This window comes from Aythya marila, assembly GCF_965140915.1.
Source record: "Aythya marila genome assembly, chromosome: 1".
Classification (NCBI taxonomy): domain Eukaryota; kingdom Metazoa; phylum Chordata; class Aves; order Anseriformes; family Anatidae; genus Aythya; species Aythya marila.
The window spans coordinates 186,458,327-186,477,839 of record NC_139042.1 but is presented as its reverse complement, the minus strand read 5'-3'; the positions used below and the strand labels follow the sequence as shown (position 1 = coordinate 186,477,839).

The following is a 19,513-nucleotide window of genomic DNA, read 5'->3' as shown; positions in this document are numbered from 1 at the left end:
CCTATCAGTATTAGCTCCAGTTATTTGGCTGATTGTTTCTGTTTGTTGTTATTTTTTTCATTTTGATTAGTGGATTTTGTGCTTGAACACTCCAAAAAAGTCTCTTCTTCCCTTAACAGCCCAGAAACTGCAGCTTAATGGGAGCAAATACCCTATTTTCACCTCCACAGTTAGAATGTCAATCCACATACTTGAGTTTCCACATAATAAAGACTTTTATTTATATAAAAGCAATGAGATGCAAAAGAACTTTACAACTCCTACAAAAGTGAAGTATAAGCAAAAAAAAAAAAAATTAAAACTTGTACACATAACTTTACAAAAGCATTTTTATCAGTTACAGATTGCATAACTGCAGTTATAACAATCTCTTGCACATACATGAAGCCTACTGTATATTGTCATATTTTATTTAGCTATCAGCATAAATTGTTGTGAATCATTACCTTTGTTCCAATGGTATATTTTAAAGCAAGACTAAGATACAGATACCAACAGAAAAGACAGATGTATTAAAAATATTATCAACATATTTCACAGTGATTAGAAAGACATTATTTACTGTGTTATTCCTTGGCTCCTACCACTGTAACTATATTGCTGTTTATAAACTGAAAAGTTTGTAAGCCTTAATTCAAACAATTGATTCGTTGTATTGGATTGTACTGTATTGGCTGCATTTGCAGAATCGAAACTACTGAGCCATCTGCACCACAACTGCTTTCCAAGCTTTGTCTTTGTCAAAATCCTTTAAGGTATTATTGGAAACCTAAAAGGAAACAAATTTCAAACAAATGGAAACATGAAACAATGTTTTGGTTAAAAACTGAAGTTTAAGCAATTAAACATCTGAGACAATCTGGGAGAACATAAACATGAATGCTTACACCATAAACTATTAAAATATTATACACATTGCAAATTGCATAGCTTTGTATATTGTGTGGTATACATTTACAATAGACAAATATAATAATGTAAATTTACATTTACAATAGACAAATATAATAATGTAAATTATATAATACTTCAGACATTTGGGCCAATGAAACTTCGCCAAATTCCTGTTTTAATCACATAACTCCAGCCCTCATAGTGCAACTGAAGCAAGATTTATCTACATACATGCAAGGAAAACAGCTTAAGGACACAGACTCCCGAAAAGCCAGAGACCTACACCTTTACCTGTAACATTATTCATGCGTTTAAATGCTACAAGGTAAGCAAAAAAGTGTTGCTTTTCTGGAAAAAATAAAAATGCTCCTTTTAGCATTTGACTTGCACTTAATTGATCAGGGAAAGCATACTCATGTAAATAATTCCCAGAAGAGAACTGTTCAGCCATGACATCACCTATGCTCAAAAATGTGACTTATAGCAGCGGTAATTCTGCTATGCTCCATCTTTTATACAGAACTTAATTCTCAGATCACAGATCCAAACAATCAGCAATCAACACTGAAAGCCTTCAGCAGCCTGAGGGGAACTTAATTCCACAGCTTGCACTTTCTATTACCAGCTGTGAAATAGCTCTACTGAAATTCAGTCCCTGCTTCCAGCACTGTCTATCCAGTGCTGTTTCTAGATGCTGTTTTCCCGATGCCCCTTTTAGAGCAGAGACTGAATCTGTCAGATCAGCCTTTCCAATGCTGGACCAGCCATAGAGCTAGGACCCAGTTAACTGGATGATTTACTCTGCCTTGTTCTTTAAGAATATAGTGCTTTGCTCTTTGGGAAGAGATGAGAAAAGCCTGAGGGCTAAATGTGCTGTACAGTGTTGTGCACTGTAGGAGCTGGATGTAATTAATCTCTGCAGACTGAAGAAAGCTGGGCTTCCCCAGTCCCTGGGAAAGCACTCTAGCCCTGAAATACTGTATAAAAAGTGGTAACAGTAATACTGGCACCACCATGCTCTAAAAAAGTATTTGCTAAATCTGTATCTGAAAGGATAGCTTAAGCATGGAAGTGCAGGAGGGAAATAGAGAATATCAATTCTGATCATGAGCAACTTCAGCAGTGTAGTTAGGACATGGCAAGAGCTATGATACCATACACCCTCCTCTGCTCTCTACTTCTTACTGACCAGCATGGTGTCCTGGTTTCAGTTAGAACAGAGTCAGTTTTCTTCCTAGTAGCTGGTAGAATGCTATGTTTTGGCTTAGGATGAGAAGAGTGCTGATAACACCCCGATGTTTTAATTGTTGCAGAGCAGTGCTTATACTAAGCCAAGGACATCTCAGCTTCTTGCTCTGTCCTGCCAACAGGCAGGACATCTGATGTCATGCTAAACAACCATCTGATGTCATGCTAAACAATATATAGGGGTGGCTAGCCGGGGGAGGGGGCCGGACTGCTCGGGGTTAGGCTGGGCATCAGTCAGCGGGTGGTGAGCAATTGCATTGTGCATCACTTGTTTGTACATATTATTAGTAGTAGTACTATTATCATCATTGTATTATTATTATTATTATTATTATTATTATTATTGTTATTATTATTTTCCTGTCTTATTAAACTGTCTTTATCTCAACTCACGGGCTTCACTTTCCATTTCTCTCCCCCGTCCCAGAGAGGGAGGGGGGAGGGTGAGCGAATAGCTGTGTGGTGTTTAGCTGCCGGCCGGGTTAAACCACAACACATGGGTAGCCACTCATGCAGCTTGCCAAGCGTTGTTCCTATGCTCCACGTTCCTAACACTTCCCATTTGCAGCTTAGGGAACTTAGAACTAACTCGGCTTAGTACATTCATTCCCCTATAGCAGACCTTACTGAATATGACTGTACTGACTACTGTCACTCCATAGTCCAAAACTTCATCTTGCATTCAAAAGATTAAGTCCACTCCTTTCTTAATAGATGGCTATCCCATTGTCAGTGCACAGTCATGCAACGCATCCTCTTTTCTAAAGATTTGTGCTGACGTATATAAGTAACAACTATGGATTGTCATATGCAGTAGGACTACCATTTTATTTTAGTACTGTGATGGGCCTTGTCTGTAATTGGAAGCACATAATACAAATAAGAACAGATCGGGGCCTTAACCTTACAACTGTTTTTCTTGTAACAGGACTTGTCACAAATGTGATTTTGTCATGCCACAGTTATCATTTGACCAGCAAAACGTTATCTGTTTACATTGGAATTCACCACTATGTTCACATCTTTAGTTTTACACAGCAGCTTTTACTTGTGATCTGAGTTAACTAAACACAATTTTAATAAAGATTTTTATTTTTTTTTAGTGGCTATAAATACATACCTCTGTTGTTCTGTATTCTTGTTTTTTAACCTGTGACTCTGCCCAGGACAAATCTTGAAGTTTCATTTTTGTCTTGTAATTTACACATTGTATTACAGTTCCAATAGTAAGGCATGCCTGAATTAGCAGCATCAACATCAGAAGCAACAGTAGTACATCATAAGACTGCTAAAAATAGAGACATGGATATCTTCATTCTTTTGTTGCTACTTTAATAGGTAGATGTTAATTTTCCAACTGCATAAAAATACATACTTTAACAGCAGGTGGATAATTTTTAAAGATGTCTACAACTTGCATGATACTGAAGGATAAGTATCCAGAAGCTGTGAACAACAATGGAGAGGTGACACTGCTAATGGCAATCAGAACCTCAACCTAAATAAAATGAGACAATAAATGATAAAGAGGGACAAAAACAAATAACAATGTTGGTTTGTTAGCTGCATCTCCTTAAAGGAAGCATAACAGAAGTGCATAAAATTACACGAGACAAATCTTCGCAGCCATTTACATTATACAGAGATACAGAAACAAGCTTTGAATAAATTAATTTTCCTAGCCAAAACACTGCTGTTTTGTAATTAATTTTTCATTTAAGATGTGTGACAAGTCTTTTGTCTAATTTTAAAAATGTCTTTCATATGCAGATAGGGGAAACAATACCATATTTAGAGACCTAGTAAAGAAGCATTATTTATTCTTCAGTTTGTGTGAAACTATGAGAATTAACAGCATATACTGCAGACTTAAAACCTAAAATAACTATGCAAATAGATTTGAGTGCTCTGAGGCAATTTTATTGCAATACAATAGCAGCCTAGTTTTCATTCAAGTATCATCCTACAGGATCAAATTCTGACTTCAGTTGTGGTTATGCATCGTTACTGACTTAAGTATGGCTGCATGACTGTAACTTAGAGCAGATGTCTTAAGCAGACTTTACTACACATCTGGGACACTCATGGATTAAATGCACTCTACTGAACATTCTTTATTTTTGTCATGCAGATCAGGAAATTGTTTAAAATAGGCTCTAAGTCCAATACAGACTGCACGCCTAATTTTCTTCTTTCAGAAATCACAGCACATAATGGAAAGGACCTCAGCTGAAGAGCATGAAATCATTTCTGGGTGTACAATATGAAGTATTTCTTTTCCATTTAGCAATATCCATTCCCTAGGAACCAGTACAAAACCAAAAATAAACAACAAAAAATCCATAAAATTCTTTCCTAGAATTGATGGAAGACTCCAAGGGAGCTACTGGATTTCTTTTCAGGAATATCAACTTACACTCTTGCTATAAATTTCTGTTGTATTTGTAAAAGTAACTAAAAACAAGTGGGCAAATGCATATTACTACTCTCTAATGACAAAATCCATGGATTTTACTCACTTACCAGACATTTACTTGGATATTCAGCAGCCACATGACTTGCAATGGCACTTGGAAAGCACTAAATATAATACAAGACAATAAAGTTTACAAAATAAACATTTACCTACTGGAAAATTACACAATCTATAAGTTTGCAATAGTGATTCCCACTTGTTATAAATCACATCCTGAATTTCCTGAGCCATATATTTTTTTTATGACACCATTGGTAATCAATTACTTAAATGGATGTAAAACTAGTAGTATTCATTTAACTTATGTTTAATGAGTTTCATGCATTAAACCTACACAGACTGAAATATTACCCACAAAGCTTGACGCTTCTGCATGAAAACCTAAGGAACCCTACTGAACTTTGTGAGTTCTGCATTCTGAAGAACTTATGTATTATCTTTTCCCACTTTATACTGAGGAATTTTCCAGACATAGGAGCCATATATAAATCTAGTGTTCACGGTCATCTTTCTGAACTTCTTCAGTTTGTTGCAAGCAGGGTAGCACAACATCCTTTATCACAGGATCATAGAATCATAGAATGGCTTGAGTTGGAAGGGACCTTGAAGACCATCTAACTCCCATGCCATGGACAGGGACACCTCCCACCAGATCAGGTTGCTCAAAGTCTCATTCAACCTGGCCTTGAACACTTCCAGGGATGGGGCACCCACAGCTTCTCTGGGTAACCTGTGCCAGTGCCTCATCAACCTCACAGTAAAGAATTTCTTCCAAAGAGCTTATCTAATTCTCCCCTCTTTTACTTTTAAACCACTCCCCCTTGTCCTTTCACTGCACTCCCTGACAAAGAGTTCCCCCCCCAAGCCTCCTCAAAGGCCCCCTTTAGGTACTGGAAGGTGGCTATAAGGTCTCCCCAAGAGCCTTCTCTTCTCCAGGGTGAACAACCCCATCTCTCTCAGCTTGTCTTCATAGGATAGGTGTTCCAGCCTTCTGATCATCCTCTTGGCCCTCCTCTGGACTTATTCTAATACGTCCATGTTCTTCTTGTGCTCGGGTCCCAGAGCTGAATGTGGTACCTTAGGTGGGGTCTAACGAGAGCAGAGTAGAGGGGGAGAATCCCCTCCCTTGACCTGCTGGCCATGCTTCTTTTGACGCAGCCCAGAATACAGTTGGCTTTCTGGGCTGCAGGCATACATTGTCAGCTCATGTTGAGCTTCCCATCCATCAACACCCCCAGACCCTTCTCATCAAAGCTGCTCTCAATCCACAATCCATTCTCCACTCCTTTGTGGAGAATGAGTACTTGTGCTTGGGATCACCCCAGCCCAGGTGCAGGACCTGGCACTTGGCCTTGTTGAACCCCATGAGGTTAGCACAGGTCCACCTCTCAAGCCTGTCATGGTCTATCTGGATGGCATCCCTTCCTCCCAGAGTGCCAACCACACCACACAGCTTGGTGTCACTGGCAAAGTTGGTGAAGGTGCACTCAATCCCACCGTCCATGTCACTGACAAAGATGTTAAAGAGCACTGTTCCCAATATTGACCCCTGAGGAACACCACTCCTTCCTGATCTCCACTTAGACATTGAGCCACTGATCACAACTCTTTGAGTGCGATCTAACTCTTTGAGCCTTACCCACTGAGTCCATCCACCAAATCCACGTCTCTCCAATTTAGAGACAAGGATATCATGGGAGACAGTACCAAATGCTTTGCACAAAGCCAGGTAGACAACATCAGTTGCTCTTCCCCTATCTACCAATGCTACAACCCCATCATAGAAGGCCACCAGATTTTTTGGGCGTGATCTGCACTTAGTGAATCTGGATTGGCTGTCACTAATCACCAGACAACGTGGCTTCACTGAAGGCAGATTGTGCCCTTAGTGCTTTATGAATGCACTGCTCCTAGGTGCAGGCTATTACTTGTTACAAGGATTACCAACAAATTTCAGACTTTTAAGACCATTAATGTTGATGGGATACAGGTAACAACCTAAGGATGCTACCACACTAAAATTATACTCAACTTTATATTTTGCAGCCTGAAATATTCTAAAATCTGGGACCTGTTTGACAGAAAACTTCCAATACTCTTGTTTTATTTCTCACTTCCATCTTGTAAATCAAAATAGAACAACCACATTACATAATATATTAAGTATAATGAGAACTTTCTAGTAGGGAGAAAAAAAGAAAAATCAAAGGCATTGTTTAAAAGAGTACATCGATTTTGTTCTACTTACAGCAACTAAGATCCAAAAGAATGTTACCGAAAGATATGGACCTGAGACTAGAACATCCATATTCAAAGCAATTATGCCACCAAATACTGATGAAATTCCAATAATCACCTCAATTACCTAAAACAAAGTAGAGCACACACATTATTAACAGTATATTTGAACACTAAATTTCCTTTTTGCATATAGAAAAGAACACAGTGGAAGAAAAAAAAAAAAAGAATGCTTTTGTGCCATTAGATATGCAAAAAGTCAAAGTTTTGCAGATATAAAATATGGCAAAATGCCTGCTGGCTTACATTGAAACAAGATTAGCTTCATTATACATATTTATAGTCTCATTTATTAGCTCCACTAAACAGTTCAGTTCACAATATTTATCTTTAAGTCATTAAGTAGCCTTTTTCCTATTGTACAGGGCTGTTACCATTTATCTTGCAATATTGTAAAAGGAAGCATTTTAGGATGTATCTGGTATTTCTGCCTCTAAATCCGTTCTTTCAGTTCTTACCTACATTGAACTGTTCCTGACTTTAAAGGAGTTTAGCACTTAGAACAATGAAATAACAAATTGATTTAATGAAAAAACAAAAACAAAAACAAAAACAAGTACTTACTGAGTATGACTTCAGAATTCGAGTAGGAAAGCTGACATTGCTTGTAACAATGGTACTGTCATATGCAGTATTCTAGAGGGAATAAAAATCATGATTGAGAAAACATGCAAAGCAATACATTTCTTCTAATATCCTGTAGAACCTGTTACAGATCCTACAGATGGTAGGCAATGTCTGGTTGGCCCACCAGAACCACCAGTGACACACTGTAGTGTTTGCCAGTGTTAGACCATCCGTGTCAGAGTATTGAAAATAAGTGAGGTAGTTCCACATTAGCTGTTTTCCACCTTTAAAATACATATTTCGTTCCTGATCCTTCCAAAGTTCTTTCAGATTTTCAGAAATCTTTCAGAATCTTTCAGATTTTGCAGACATGGATAAACAGTAACTGAAGGAGGACAGTTTACAACATGACTTTATCTAGCAAGCAATGCTTCCACTGGAACACACTGTAAGCACACACATTTTCTTCATTTTTAGGTAAAGGAAATAATGTAGAAAAAAGGTGTGATTTGGAAGAGTGATTATGAGCAAAGACAATTTTATCTATAGCCCCAAACTGGGGGTGGGAACTAGATGATCCTTGAGGTCCCTTCCAACTCAGGCCATTCAAGGATTCTATGAAATCCTGAAGACAAATTCATTGTCCAGACACCACCAAATCAGCATACTGGACAGATATTTCTGCTTCATGCATCAAAAAGGCATTGCTTGCATACATACAAGTCACAGTATTCTAATGTTTCATACCTCATAAAGTTTTGTTCTACAAAATATAAATAAAACATTTGCCATGCCTGTTCATAAAATATTCACACAGCCCCATGGTGCATAATTGCAGTAGTTCATTTTGCAGAGGGTTCATTGAACTCTTAAAGACAGAAGAGACTATCACTGTTCAGTACAGTATGTTTAATTACTGTCTAAATCTAGTTTTATAATGTTCAAACCTAATTTTACCATGAAATATGATATGATACACTGAAGTCACCAGTAACTTGTCAACATACATAATATAAGAAAAATCTAATATTTTTTAGGTTATTTAGAAAAAACAGCAAAGTACAATGAATTCCAATTTTAAGGGTACCTACTTTCTTTCTCATACAGCAGTCTTCAGTAGATCTAGCTGAAATGATCACGGTAGTTGCCATGAAGATTTCCAGCAGAATAAGCAGAATCAAGTTGAAATTTATCTGTCAGTGGAATTCCAGACAGAAGAGTTATATCTTCCATATTAACAGTAAACAAGGGGGTGGGATCCAGCTGTCTATTTTCTCTGACATTTAGATGTATCTATTAATTAGATACTTTTTAATATATTTTTTATTTTTTATTTTTGATGAATTTCTAGGACAGCACTTAGTTGCCTACACAGTACTTAGAATGCCTAACCTGAGAAAGATGTTTATTTCACTTATGGAAATAATCTGCCTGAAGAATAGTGCATTATTGTCTTCCAAAAGACAGTGTTAACACATGGGGGATGTTACTAGGTACCCTTGCATTTTTGCAGAACCTCTCATGTGAAACCAGAACACTGCTGCAAATCATGAAAGATTCACAGGAACAGAAAGAAGACAAACAAGAGGGAGTTTGACTAGCCCAGGGGCTAAGGAAATCCACTGGGAGAGAAGGAGGGCCACAGGCTTCCAATCCCTACACCGCAAATCACGCAATGCTGAATGAAAACGCATTCCAAAGAACTGGGCTTTTCCAAAGGCTCTGTGTTCTGCCTCATGCTAGTAAAGCACTGATGAACACTCTTCGTGATTTTACAACTCCTGCAGGTCTAACAGATTACGTTATTGTATAAAAACACGGATGCTGCCATTCCTCCTGCCATTGTTCATCTTCAAGACATGACTGTGAATGGAATACTTAATGTTCTCTTTGGATCCTTATCTACCTCTTTTCGTGAGACAACACCTGCTCTACATGGGTTTGATTGATCATTCTTAGAGGCACGCAAGTTAGGCAGTGTAGATCTCCCTGTGTAAGTCTTCAGAAGCACCATGTTTTTCCAGTGGCAGCCCAAGAAAATATGTGATGGTTAGGTCTGGCCACTGGGCAAAGTACCGAAAGTTTAAGGAGAACTAACCCCATTCAGAACCAATATAATTGTAGCAAACTGTTGTTCTTTGAACTATACTGTTTCTTCACGTCAAACTGGTTTCTCGGATGATCAAATCTAAATTCTCCTTTGACATGCATCTTGCAGTGTAGGTTTTGGGTTTGTTTGCTTGCTTGCTTGCTTTTCTTTTGATGTTTTGAAAAAGTTCATACGTGGCAGATTTGAGAGGCTTTTTGTACTGAAATTCATCCTTCTCAAAAAACCACAACTGTGTTCCTTGCAGGACACAACAGACTGTACAGTTGTGCTAGAGCCACAAACAGCAATAAATATCATAGTGGTAAGCTTCTAGGAAAAGTGCTAGCTGAAGAATAAAGATGTTATTTGGCAAAAGAAGAGGTGTCAAACATGTGGCCTGCAGAACAATTTAATCCAGCCTGTAAATTCCCATGATTTAGATGTGTTTTGACACATAGCACTGGTACTGACGTGGGCTGGCAAGGCCACGTTATACAGTGCAGTGCCAAATAGATACACAAGTTTGGGTCCAGAAGCACCATAACTACATGGACACACTAGCACATTTACAGTTAGCTATAAGAAAATAACAGAAATTGAAGAAAAACAGTAAATAAAATCAAAATTTTAAAATTTAAATTTTATCATTCCAGTATTTTTTCTGATATAATGTGTCTAGAGTATCAGAGTATTCCATTTGCAAAATTAATTCAATGCCCTTAGACTAAAGTAAAAATATCAACAGTTTTGAAGTTTGGTTGTAGTTTTTAAACAGAAATACAGCTAAAGCTAGAAGTAAATACCTTTTCAAACCATATATAACAATGGAAAAATCAATGTTAGATTTCAAAGTACTATAGAAAACTCTCTATAACTACCATTCCAGATACACAGAACCATGTAAGCTACATCTGCAACCCTCTTCTGTGACTAAGGAACACGCAAGTGCATCTGGGTAGAAAACAGTGGATCATCACAAACTTAATTCAAGTTGCTCTGAACCTGCAGCAGGTAGTAAAAATGTGGTTTATATGTAAAACATAGAACTCCATTCAAAATGTACGTGGTTTAATTTCACTATAGTTGTTTAAACATACATTAATATGATTTGAGATATCTTACAGATATTCCAAGCCATGTCCACAGGTCTGACAAATAATGTCTGAGTACCTAAAGAATACTGACGCCCTACCTGGAGCAAGGCAGGATGAGCCGCTCCACAGCTAACTGGGACACACACTTATAGTTAGGTAACCAAACCAAGCACCTACACTCCAGCATCTCCATGCACTCTTATCTTCTAAGCTTCCACTCCTGTCGGTGGCCATGCCGTCCATGCAGACAGCAGAGGGCGCCCAGAAAGCTACTCAGCCAACCATTTGGGGTTCAGTACCTTTTTATTTCATTACCTTTCATTACCATTACTGGCTGCCAGTGCCAGCAGAAATACTGAATCATATTGAACATGCTTGCATGAATGGTAAGGGGCACGGTGAGTCCCCTGGGCCCGCCTTTCCTGGGCAGACACAGTTCCCCGCTGACAGGGCCTTTATCCTGTCTACACACCAGTGGAAGGGAACGTCAAGGAACTCACTAGGCCTGAGACACACTTCTCTTCTCGTCTCTCCCAAAACACACAGACTGTTTTCTAATATTTGAAGTTTCTACCAGGAAAGGAAGTTAAAGGGGATAAAGGCTGTACCCTTCTGCCTGGCATATAATTCATTCAGTCCTAACAGCCTAAGGCACTTGAAGTGTGGTGGGGGAAATTTATGAGGGAACTGCTCAATAAGCTACCAAGGGTTGTACAAAGAATTGACTGGTGTAATCTGGCCTTAGATACGCACAGAACCCAGAGGAATACATCCCATCAATCACAGGGACAAATCTCCTATATCTAAAGCCAATACCACTTGAATTCCAGTGACCTGACTGTCCAGTGTTAAATCTCCACACCTCTTACTGACCTCAATACCTGGCTCCTGAAAATCAGGCCAGCTGCACAGAAATCAGGCCAGCTGCACAGAAATGTGAACCTGGAATTAGTTACAAACTTTAAAAGCAGGTTTATAAGTATTGACCTAATATTCCACACATTTCATGGGGAAGCAAACACAATTAATTTAAAAGTTCAACATCTGTGAAATCTGGAGCTAACCAGATGTTATTAAAATAGCACATCTAGCTAAAGCAAACTGCCTGTATTATTTTTCTGTTAAAAAGTCTTTTGTTAGTAACACCAATTTAGATCTCCTATATTATTACAGGGAGCTATTATTATTGCTGAGCTATTACTATCACAACAGCTGATACAAAGCTTGGAGAAGAAATGAACAATAGCAGATGATAGCAGTCATTAACCTTCATACGAAATGTATGACGTAGTTGGATCAAGCACTGCTGTTCTGTGATAGAGCATTGATCAAGAGTAAGTATTTATCAAAAGTATATTTATCAAAAGTAACAGTAACACCTACTGCTATATTACTCATTCTTACACATCATATTCTTATATAGTGTAGAGGATTCAGAACATTTTACCATAGAAAAAAAAAAAATAAAATATATATATATATAGTTTTACTTTTTGGTTTAGCCTGCCAAAGACAAGTGTTAAAAGGTTGTGATTCCAAAACAGAACTTTTCCCAGCATGAAATACATGTGCTTTGAATAACATTTGCAGCTGCCTTCTCTTTGTTGATGATGTATGGGGAAAATGTTCATCAAAAGTTTCTTTCCTCGTGACCTCAGAAGCAAAACTATACACTGTAGAAGATCCAAGAAAGGATTACACTTAATCTGAAATGTCCTAGAAGTACCACTTTTTGTGACACACTCTCATGTCAGTAGAATTCAACCCTGAAAATTGACTTATCTACAGCAGAGGTACTAAATCACTATTTTCACTTCTGATCCTACTCTATTTAAAATATATATATATATATTAGAAATTACTACAGTTAACAGAAAAGTAAACAGTCAGGTGATTAAACTGGATCACCTTTGAACATCTAATTTATGCTTTTGAACTGGAAATACAAGACAGGAAAGTCATTTCTATATTAATCTCCAGTAAATTAGCGGTACTGTGCATCTTTTATCCATACAAGGTTTTATATCCAATGTCAATTTTCAGGTCTTCTCTTACTCCAAAAGGTAAAGTTACTGCTTAGACAATCTCTCTAGATTGAGAACAGTGTAGTTACATGTTATCTCCACCTTTTTTTTTTTTTTATGAGGATAAATGTAGCATTAATTAGTAATTGTTTAGGTAACTTACATTTATAGCTGATGGATTTAGGACAAGTTTGCATCCAAACCAAATTAAACATGTTGTTGTAACCGCAAATGTAGAGACAAACAGAATCTGAAAATTGGGTATCTGTAAAACAGGTTTAGAAAGGGTTTCTCTCTCATTTTAGCAACAGGTGAAAAAAAAAATATATATATATAGTTGCCAATAAAAATCTCATACTTACCACATTAATTTTATTTCTTGCTATAGCAAAGCTCACAACTGCTGAAGGAATACACTGGGAAAATTAAGAGAGAAGACTAGTGGGATATTCTGCACAAAGAATTTTATATACTTTTCTATACATGGTTTTTATTGGGTCTGATTTAATATTACAGTTAATAATTGGACAAACATAAGATCTGAAGCTCTGAGGAAAGACTGTCCCTCTTGTCTGAGCTCATTAATTACATTTGGTATCTGAGGATTACCAGAGGATTAAAAGAGCCTTCCATAACCCTCAGTTTTTACTAGCTATCCAGCACAATGTGATGAGTAAAGGAAAGAAAGAAAGTCTTTCAAGAGGCATTTCACGCCTTTGTTAGTTCAAATTAACTCTAGAAGGCATGAGATCCTTAAACAGGAAAAGAAAAACACAACTACTCCTAGACTTGGCCTCTACATTCTTTTAAAAAGAGAGCGTCATGGTTGTTGAAACTAGAATTTGGCCAATCTCAACCACACAGTTCCAAAGAACTTTGTAAAAACTGATCTGCTGCATCACATTACATTTTACTAACAGTGCGTAGGACCTCCACATTACTTTCACTAGGAAACTTTCACTGGTGCCCTGCACCAAAACTGATATGTTACTATTACAGATCCAGCTCTATTTTCCACAAATATGTAATGTTGGCAACATGTTGATAAAAAAAATAAAAATATACTAAAATTATTGAAAAGATTTCCATGTTAAAAGATCAATTGTGTAACAAATGCTGCATTTCTTCACTAATTATCTTTTTGCACATCTGAGCAGCGATGGTTAACAATGGAACCACTACAAATAGATTAACATGGACATTTAAAATTTTTGGCAGCACTTCCTTAACACCTAACCATCCTATATTTAACCTCATCAAAAGATACATTTCAGTCCTGGATGCCCCTGAGTCTCTAGAACATCACTTGATAATGTTTAGGTGACTGAATTCTACTCCTAGTCAAGATAGCCAATAAGGTCTAGAGAGCAATGCTGCTCTTCCCGAACGAGCCAGTGGTCATTTATAGAGCTATACAGCTCTCTAGGCTCTTCCACCTGCATTGCCTCCATTATCTTTGGAAATTCTCAATAAATACAAGGTTTAAAGAGACAAAATTTGGGGCAGAGAAAGGTAACTCCAGTAACTCAGTAACCATATTAATGTTGCAGAGCATAACAGATGAGTGAAGTCATTAGCTTCAAAAACTGCTTCAGCTTTATTCTAACACCTCCAGCAGAAGCCTAAGTGCCAACTCATTCATGGAACAACTCCTGGGACTTGTTTAAAATAAAGCATTAGCCATACATCTAACTTAAAACAATTGCCGTACATCAAACTTAAAACAAATCCACAGGTCAAGTTGCCAAAAAAGCAATGGTGGAACAGAATCATGCCATGAACAAAGCAAGTACATCAGAACAATCTTATGCACAAAGATCTACAGTGTAGGTTAAGCATATATATAAATACATAAGTAAGACAAATATGATTTGGATATTATCACAAAATATACCGAAAAACATAAAACTTTGAAATACAATCTGAAATACTTCTTCAAGTAATCAGGCAAGAAATTCCCCATATATAAAGCAGTGCAATTTCTTTAAAAACCAGGCACAGAGAAAACATTAATGCAGATAATTACTGGCTGCCCATGGTAATCTGGTTAACAAAACTGGCAGCACAAATCACTGTTTGTGAAAATGGCTATTCCCTTACCCATGGGATGAAAACTCACTTAATGAACTAACTGTTAAATAAGATTGTATCTTCCATAAAGTTAGTAGTAAAAAGACAGATGAAATAAAAAGAAACGAAATCCACAAAAAATATTTACTGATTTTGCTGTCAAACAGCCACAGCAAATAATTAAGAATGCTTACTGAACCTGCTGCACAACGTAAATAATCCATTTCAGATGGAAAAATATTTCCCAGATACAGCGAAAATCCAGAAGTAATAAGGAGGCAAGTCTGCAAAGCAACAAATAATATAAATTAATACAAATAAAACTATTTGTAAAAGAGAAGTCAGGAATTCCTTTCAAATCGAGCTACTGATGTACATGTAATAATGCAGTCTTTGTGTTAATAATTTTGAAGCAAAATATCAAAACATGTTGAGTTCTGAAAAATATATTTTGCTGCTAACCAAGACCTAATACTGAATAATACAAGCATGTTTGAATCAAGTACTGCATCCTGAGCTGGCAAGTACATAAGGAAATGATCAAAAGGTAATTGCAGATGGTTCAACAGCAAAAAAAATGTCTCAGAAAATAGCTAAGCCTCTACTTTACATTGTTTGGCTCCACCAACATTCATGATTTATGTGGGCAGCCTGGCAATTACCAATGAAAACACAGTAACAGGAATAATATTAGGATATATTGATGAAGGTTCTTCCACCTATTTTATTGTCTCCCTCCAAACTCCCTTACCACCTTCATCTAGTGGCATAACCATAAATGCTCAACTCCTGCTGTTCCCTTGCCAACCATTCTATTTATTCCATAATTGTATCTGAGTTAAACTTCCAGCATTAAATGATTTATTCTCTTTGCTTGTGTGTTGTTTGTTTGTTTTCCTCTGAGTATACATTTCTTCAAAGGGGTTGGAAAAGATGAGACAGAATGGCTCTTCTTTCTTATTTGGATATTTTGTTCATGTCACAAAGTTCTTGGGGGGGAGGGGGAGGGTCTTTAAAAAGTCCTCATCAAAAGACAGATCAGAGAAAATAAGGACAGCATATGTGTGTATGAGCGCACACATTCACACAGAGCTAAGGCACACTGGAAGAACAGTATTTATAGAACACAACTTGAAATAGTGCTTGAAGCATACTGAATTGTTCTCCACAAGAAGAGCCTATACCCTCAGCCACTTTGATGTCAATCCATATATACATCGCAACTGCTGCCCTGAATATGTGTCTTTTCGCCATGGAAGGAAATGCTTCTGTTGCTTAGCATACAGACACTGAGAAAATTTAATGCAAAGAAAGCCAGCTCTTAATTTGCTCTTTCTTTTTGTGTAACAGTACATCTGAACGGAAACCCAAGTTTCACAGATTGTCAGGATGGAAAAATGTTCAGCTGTTTCCTCGAAAATAAGGCACTACTTTTACTCGCTGTGCAAAAATAAGTTATTACTGTATTAACAGTGAAACATATTAGATCTTACAAGAATTATTCTTTAAAACACACCAGATGACAGAAAAAGAAAAAAAAAATGACTTATTTGTAATTGCTATAATGAACTTTAATTATCTTGGCTCAGAACATGGAGTAACACAATGCATATGCAAGATCAGTGTCCGGTGACTCTAGAGCAATGACACAAAAATTCAAACCACTATGACATTCATGTAAGACACAGAATATGTCACCTACTACATGAAAATTACATCAAATAACTCCATGACTATTGAAACAGAAGAACTCAGCAATTAAATATCATATACATTTTTAATGCCAAAATGCTATCATGGCAAGTAAAGTACTTTCAATATTTAAAACCATCTTAAAATAAGGCATATGATCAGGATACTTGACAAAAAGGCATTGCTAATACATACAAATGGATTAATACTTAAAACCACAACAATCACTCTATTTAATATTAAAGACAAAAATCAGCCTTTGCATAGCATATTTAATTAGTGCAAAATGATCCAAAGAATACAATTAGTTATTTAAGAGCTACATTATAAATTTACAAAATATGTTGTTTTCTGTACAAATGTTTATATTCAACACCATCAGTGATGAAATTGTGACTTCTCTAATGATCCACAAGAGGATAAATTCCAGGGTACTAAGACCTCCCTTACACTTTTAAATTTTCTATATTCAGAGTACTTACGCCCATCAGTAAAGAAAAGATCCATGTTCTGTAAATAAAGCATGGATGGAGCCGCTTTGATAGCTGAAGGTCACTGGATTTGATATCTGCTACATAATTTCCATTCTCTTGCTTTCCCCGCTCCAAAGTCGGCATTCTGTCATAGCTAAATTCTTCTCTGTAACCTTCTTCCCTGGTCATAACACTTCGCAAAGGCAATTAAATAATAATGGCAATGCTAATGATGAGGAAAGAACAAAAATATAACTTAGTTTCTTCACATATTCAGATCAGTGCTCAGCTATTTTTTTGTCTATTTGAGATAAAATTAAAAAAGTAGTACTAGTACTAAGCTGTGTTGAAATATGCAGGTTTACAAGAACTTATTTGCACACAGTAACTAAATTACATCCTGTAGCCACGGTTCATAATAATACAGTATAAGTACCAACAAAATGAAAGTTTGTACATCTGCAACACCTTAGTAGACTTTTATTCTAAGATCTAAAAAATATCTTTGGAAGTAACTCTATAAACAAAGTATTCCCCCCCCCCCCCCTTTAAAAAAAATATGGAGGACAGAAAAAAGATTTTTAAGCATGCTTAGATGTTAACATTTGATTGTAAAACTTATTGGGCATCTAAAATGACAGACCTCACTATGACTCCGAAGAACTCATATATCACAGTAACTCAGCTACAGCAAACTTTTTCTAAAAGTTACCAAGTATCAACCATTTTGCTTGTTCACTTTGCCCTTTTCTGTTCATCCCACTGCTTGCCAATCTGTTCAAATACCTTGAGTACCTTGCATTAGAGCTCCTGCACATTTTTCCAACAGTTAAAAACCTTCGTCCTTACCTTTGGCTGAGAATTTAACTGTCAGTTTGAAGGAGCCTTGTGAACACAGCTGCCCGGACACTTTGTGATCTTCTCACCGCTCAGTGAGTCATGCCGTCTTGGAAAAGTTCTCCCTTACACTTTGGCTTTCAACAACATCTATTCAGACAGGGAACAAAAGCACAGCAAAAACTTCGGTTAGGCCAGGGAACAGGAAAATGCCTCCTGAATTTTAATTAACAGAATACACTAGAAAATGACCATACTACGCACATACAGATCTGCTTCCAAATCAGACCAACAAATGGAAAAAGTTTCAAATATCTTTTTTAATCAAGTACTACCCCTTACTTGACATCTTAAATAAGACCTTCCTCATAGTTTACCAGTTTTATTTATTATCGTAGCCAGTGATAACAATATTCAACAATCTGGTTCTTGTTTCAAAAGAGCAAAAGCTGCTCAGAACACAGTGTTATTTTATAACACCCTACAGATACAAATTCAAGTATCCCAACAAGTTGGGAAGTTAAAAGTTTGAAACTTACCAAGAATCCTATCTTCACTGTAGAACTCTTCTTTACCTTTTTCTACTAACCTTAGTTTTCTGGAGTGTTCCGACAAAGCCTGCACACTGGAATCGAGCTGCCGTTCACACTTAGAGAGCACTGTGATGGCTACGCAACGTACTTAAAATCTAGCAGGCGGCAGTGACATGCATCGGCCAGCGTACATTGGATCCAGTCCTCTTGCTTATTAGGCTATAAAAAAAAAAAAAAAAAAAAAAAAAAAAAAAAGAGAGAGAAAGAATGCTTTTATCTTGAAAATGCTGGCACCTTGACAACTGCAGCAATGACAGGGTCTTTTGTGTACACTTTAAACACTGTTGTGCCCAAGCCACAATTAGATTTTCAGGACTCTGAAGAGCATCACCTTTTAAAGTATGCTAAAAAAAACTTTAGAACAGCACTGCTTTTCAATTTGTACTGACTGTAGATTTTGTTCTTCTCAAAATGCCAGCCAATACTGAAAAAATATCAAATGTTACAGTTGGAATAGGCTGAAACTTGGAAATTAATCATGCACTATACAAAGCTGTAAACTGTGCTAGAAAAGGGCAAAAAAAAAGAAACCGTAGCCTAGCAAAACTGTCTTAAGCAATTAAGCCCTTCTGTTCCTCTGCTCACAGAAGACACTATAGAAATATTTCCATTCTCTGAATCCTCTCCAAGACTACGTTTTAATGGAAAATGGATAGTGCTTACTTCACGTCTTTTTCAAGGGCTGTTAGGTACTAATAGTATGGACTTGCCCTAAGATTAATTACCTCAGATATAAAACAGGATCATATTTTATTCCTCTAGACCATTCATGTCAGTTTAGGGAGGTGTTTCTTCTATTTTTTTTTTGTTTGTTTTTGTTTGTGTTTTTTTAATTATTATTTAAATACGCAAAGCTGGTGAGATATTTAGATATTTATTTCATCTAATCTCTTTCAGTAAAACTGAATTTATAATGTCCCATGTCACTGAATGGAGCAGGGATCAACAACACCAGGAATCTTTGTTCACAATTCCAAGTCTCCCAGCCAGTATGGAACCTGAAAGCCCCCTCGCTCAAGCATAGCACTACAGTGTTTCCTCAGGTTACAGTGAAATTCCTTCTTCCCCCTTCCCTCTGCATTTCTCAGTATTTGCTGGCTTGCAGAGAGGCTCAGTATGTTAATACGGTACCCCCTGCACTTTTCATCAGTGTCAGCA

The 19,513-nt window shown here is 37.0% G+C and overlaps 1 protein-coding gene across 1 annotated transcript; it reads right to left on the bottom strand.

Moving 5' to 3' along the window:
* Positions 1-694: 694 nt before the first annotated feature.
* Positions 695-17,114, bottom strand: MLC1 (modulator of VRAC current 1; the record flags this gene model as incomplete). Its single annotated transcript, XM_082752064.1, has 11 exons — positions 695-769; positions 3,263-3,430; positions 3,518-3,640; positions 4,666-4,722; positions 6,867-6,983; positions 7,481-7,552; positions 8,575-8,676; positions 12,854-12,955; positions 13,053-13,106; positions 14,955-15,044; positions 16,935-17,114. 11 exons carry the CDS (start codon positions 17,112-17,114, stop codon positions 695-697), a joined length of 1,140 nt encoding a protein of 379 aa, XP_082608190.1.
* Between the last annotated feature and the right edge of the window lie 2,399 nt (positions 17,115-19,513).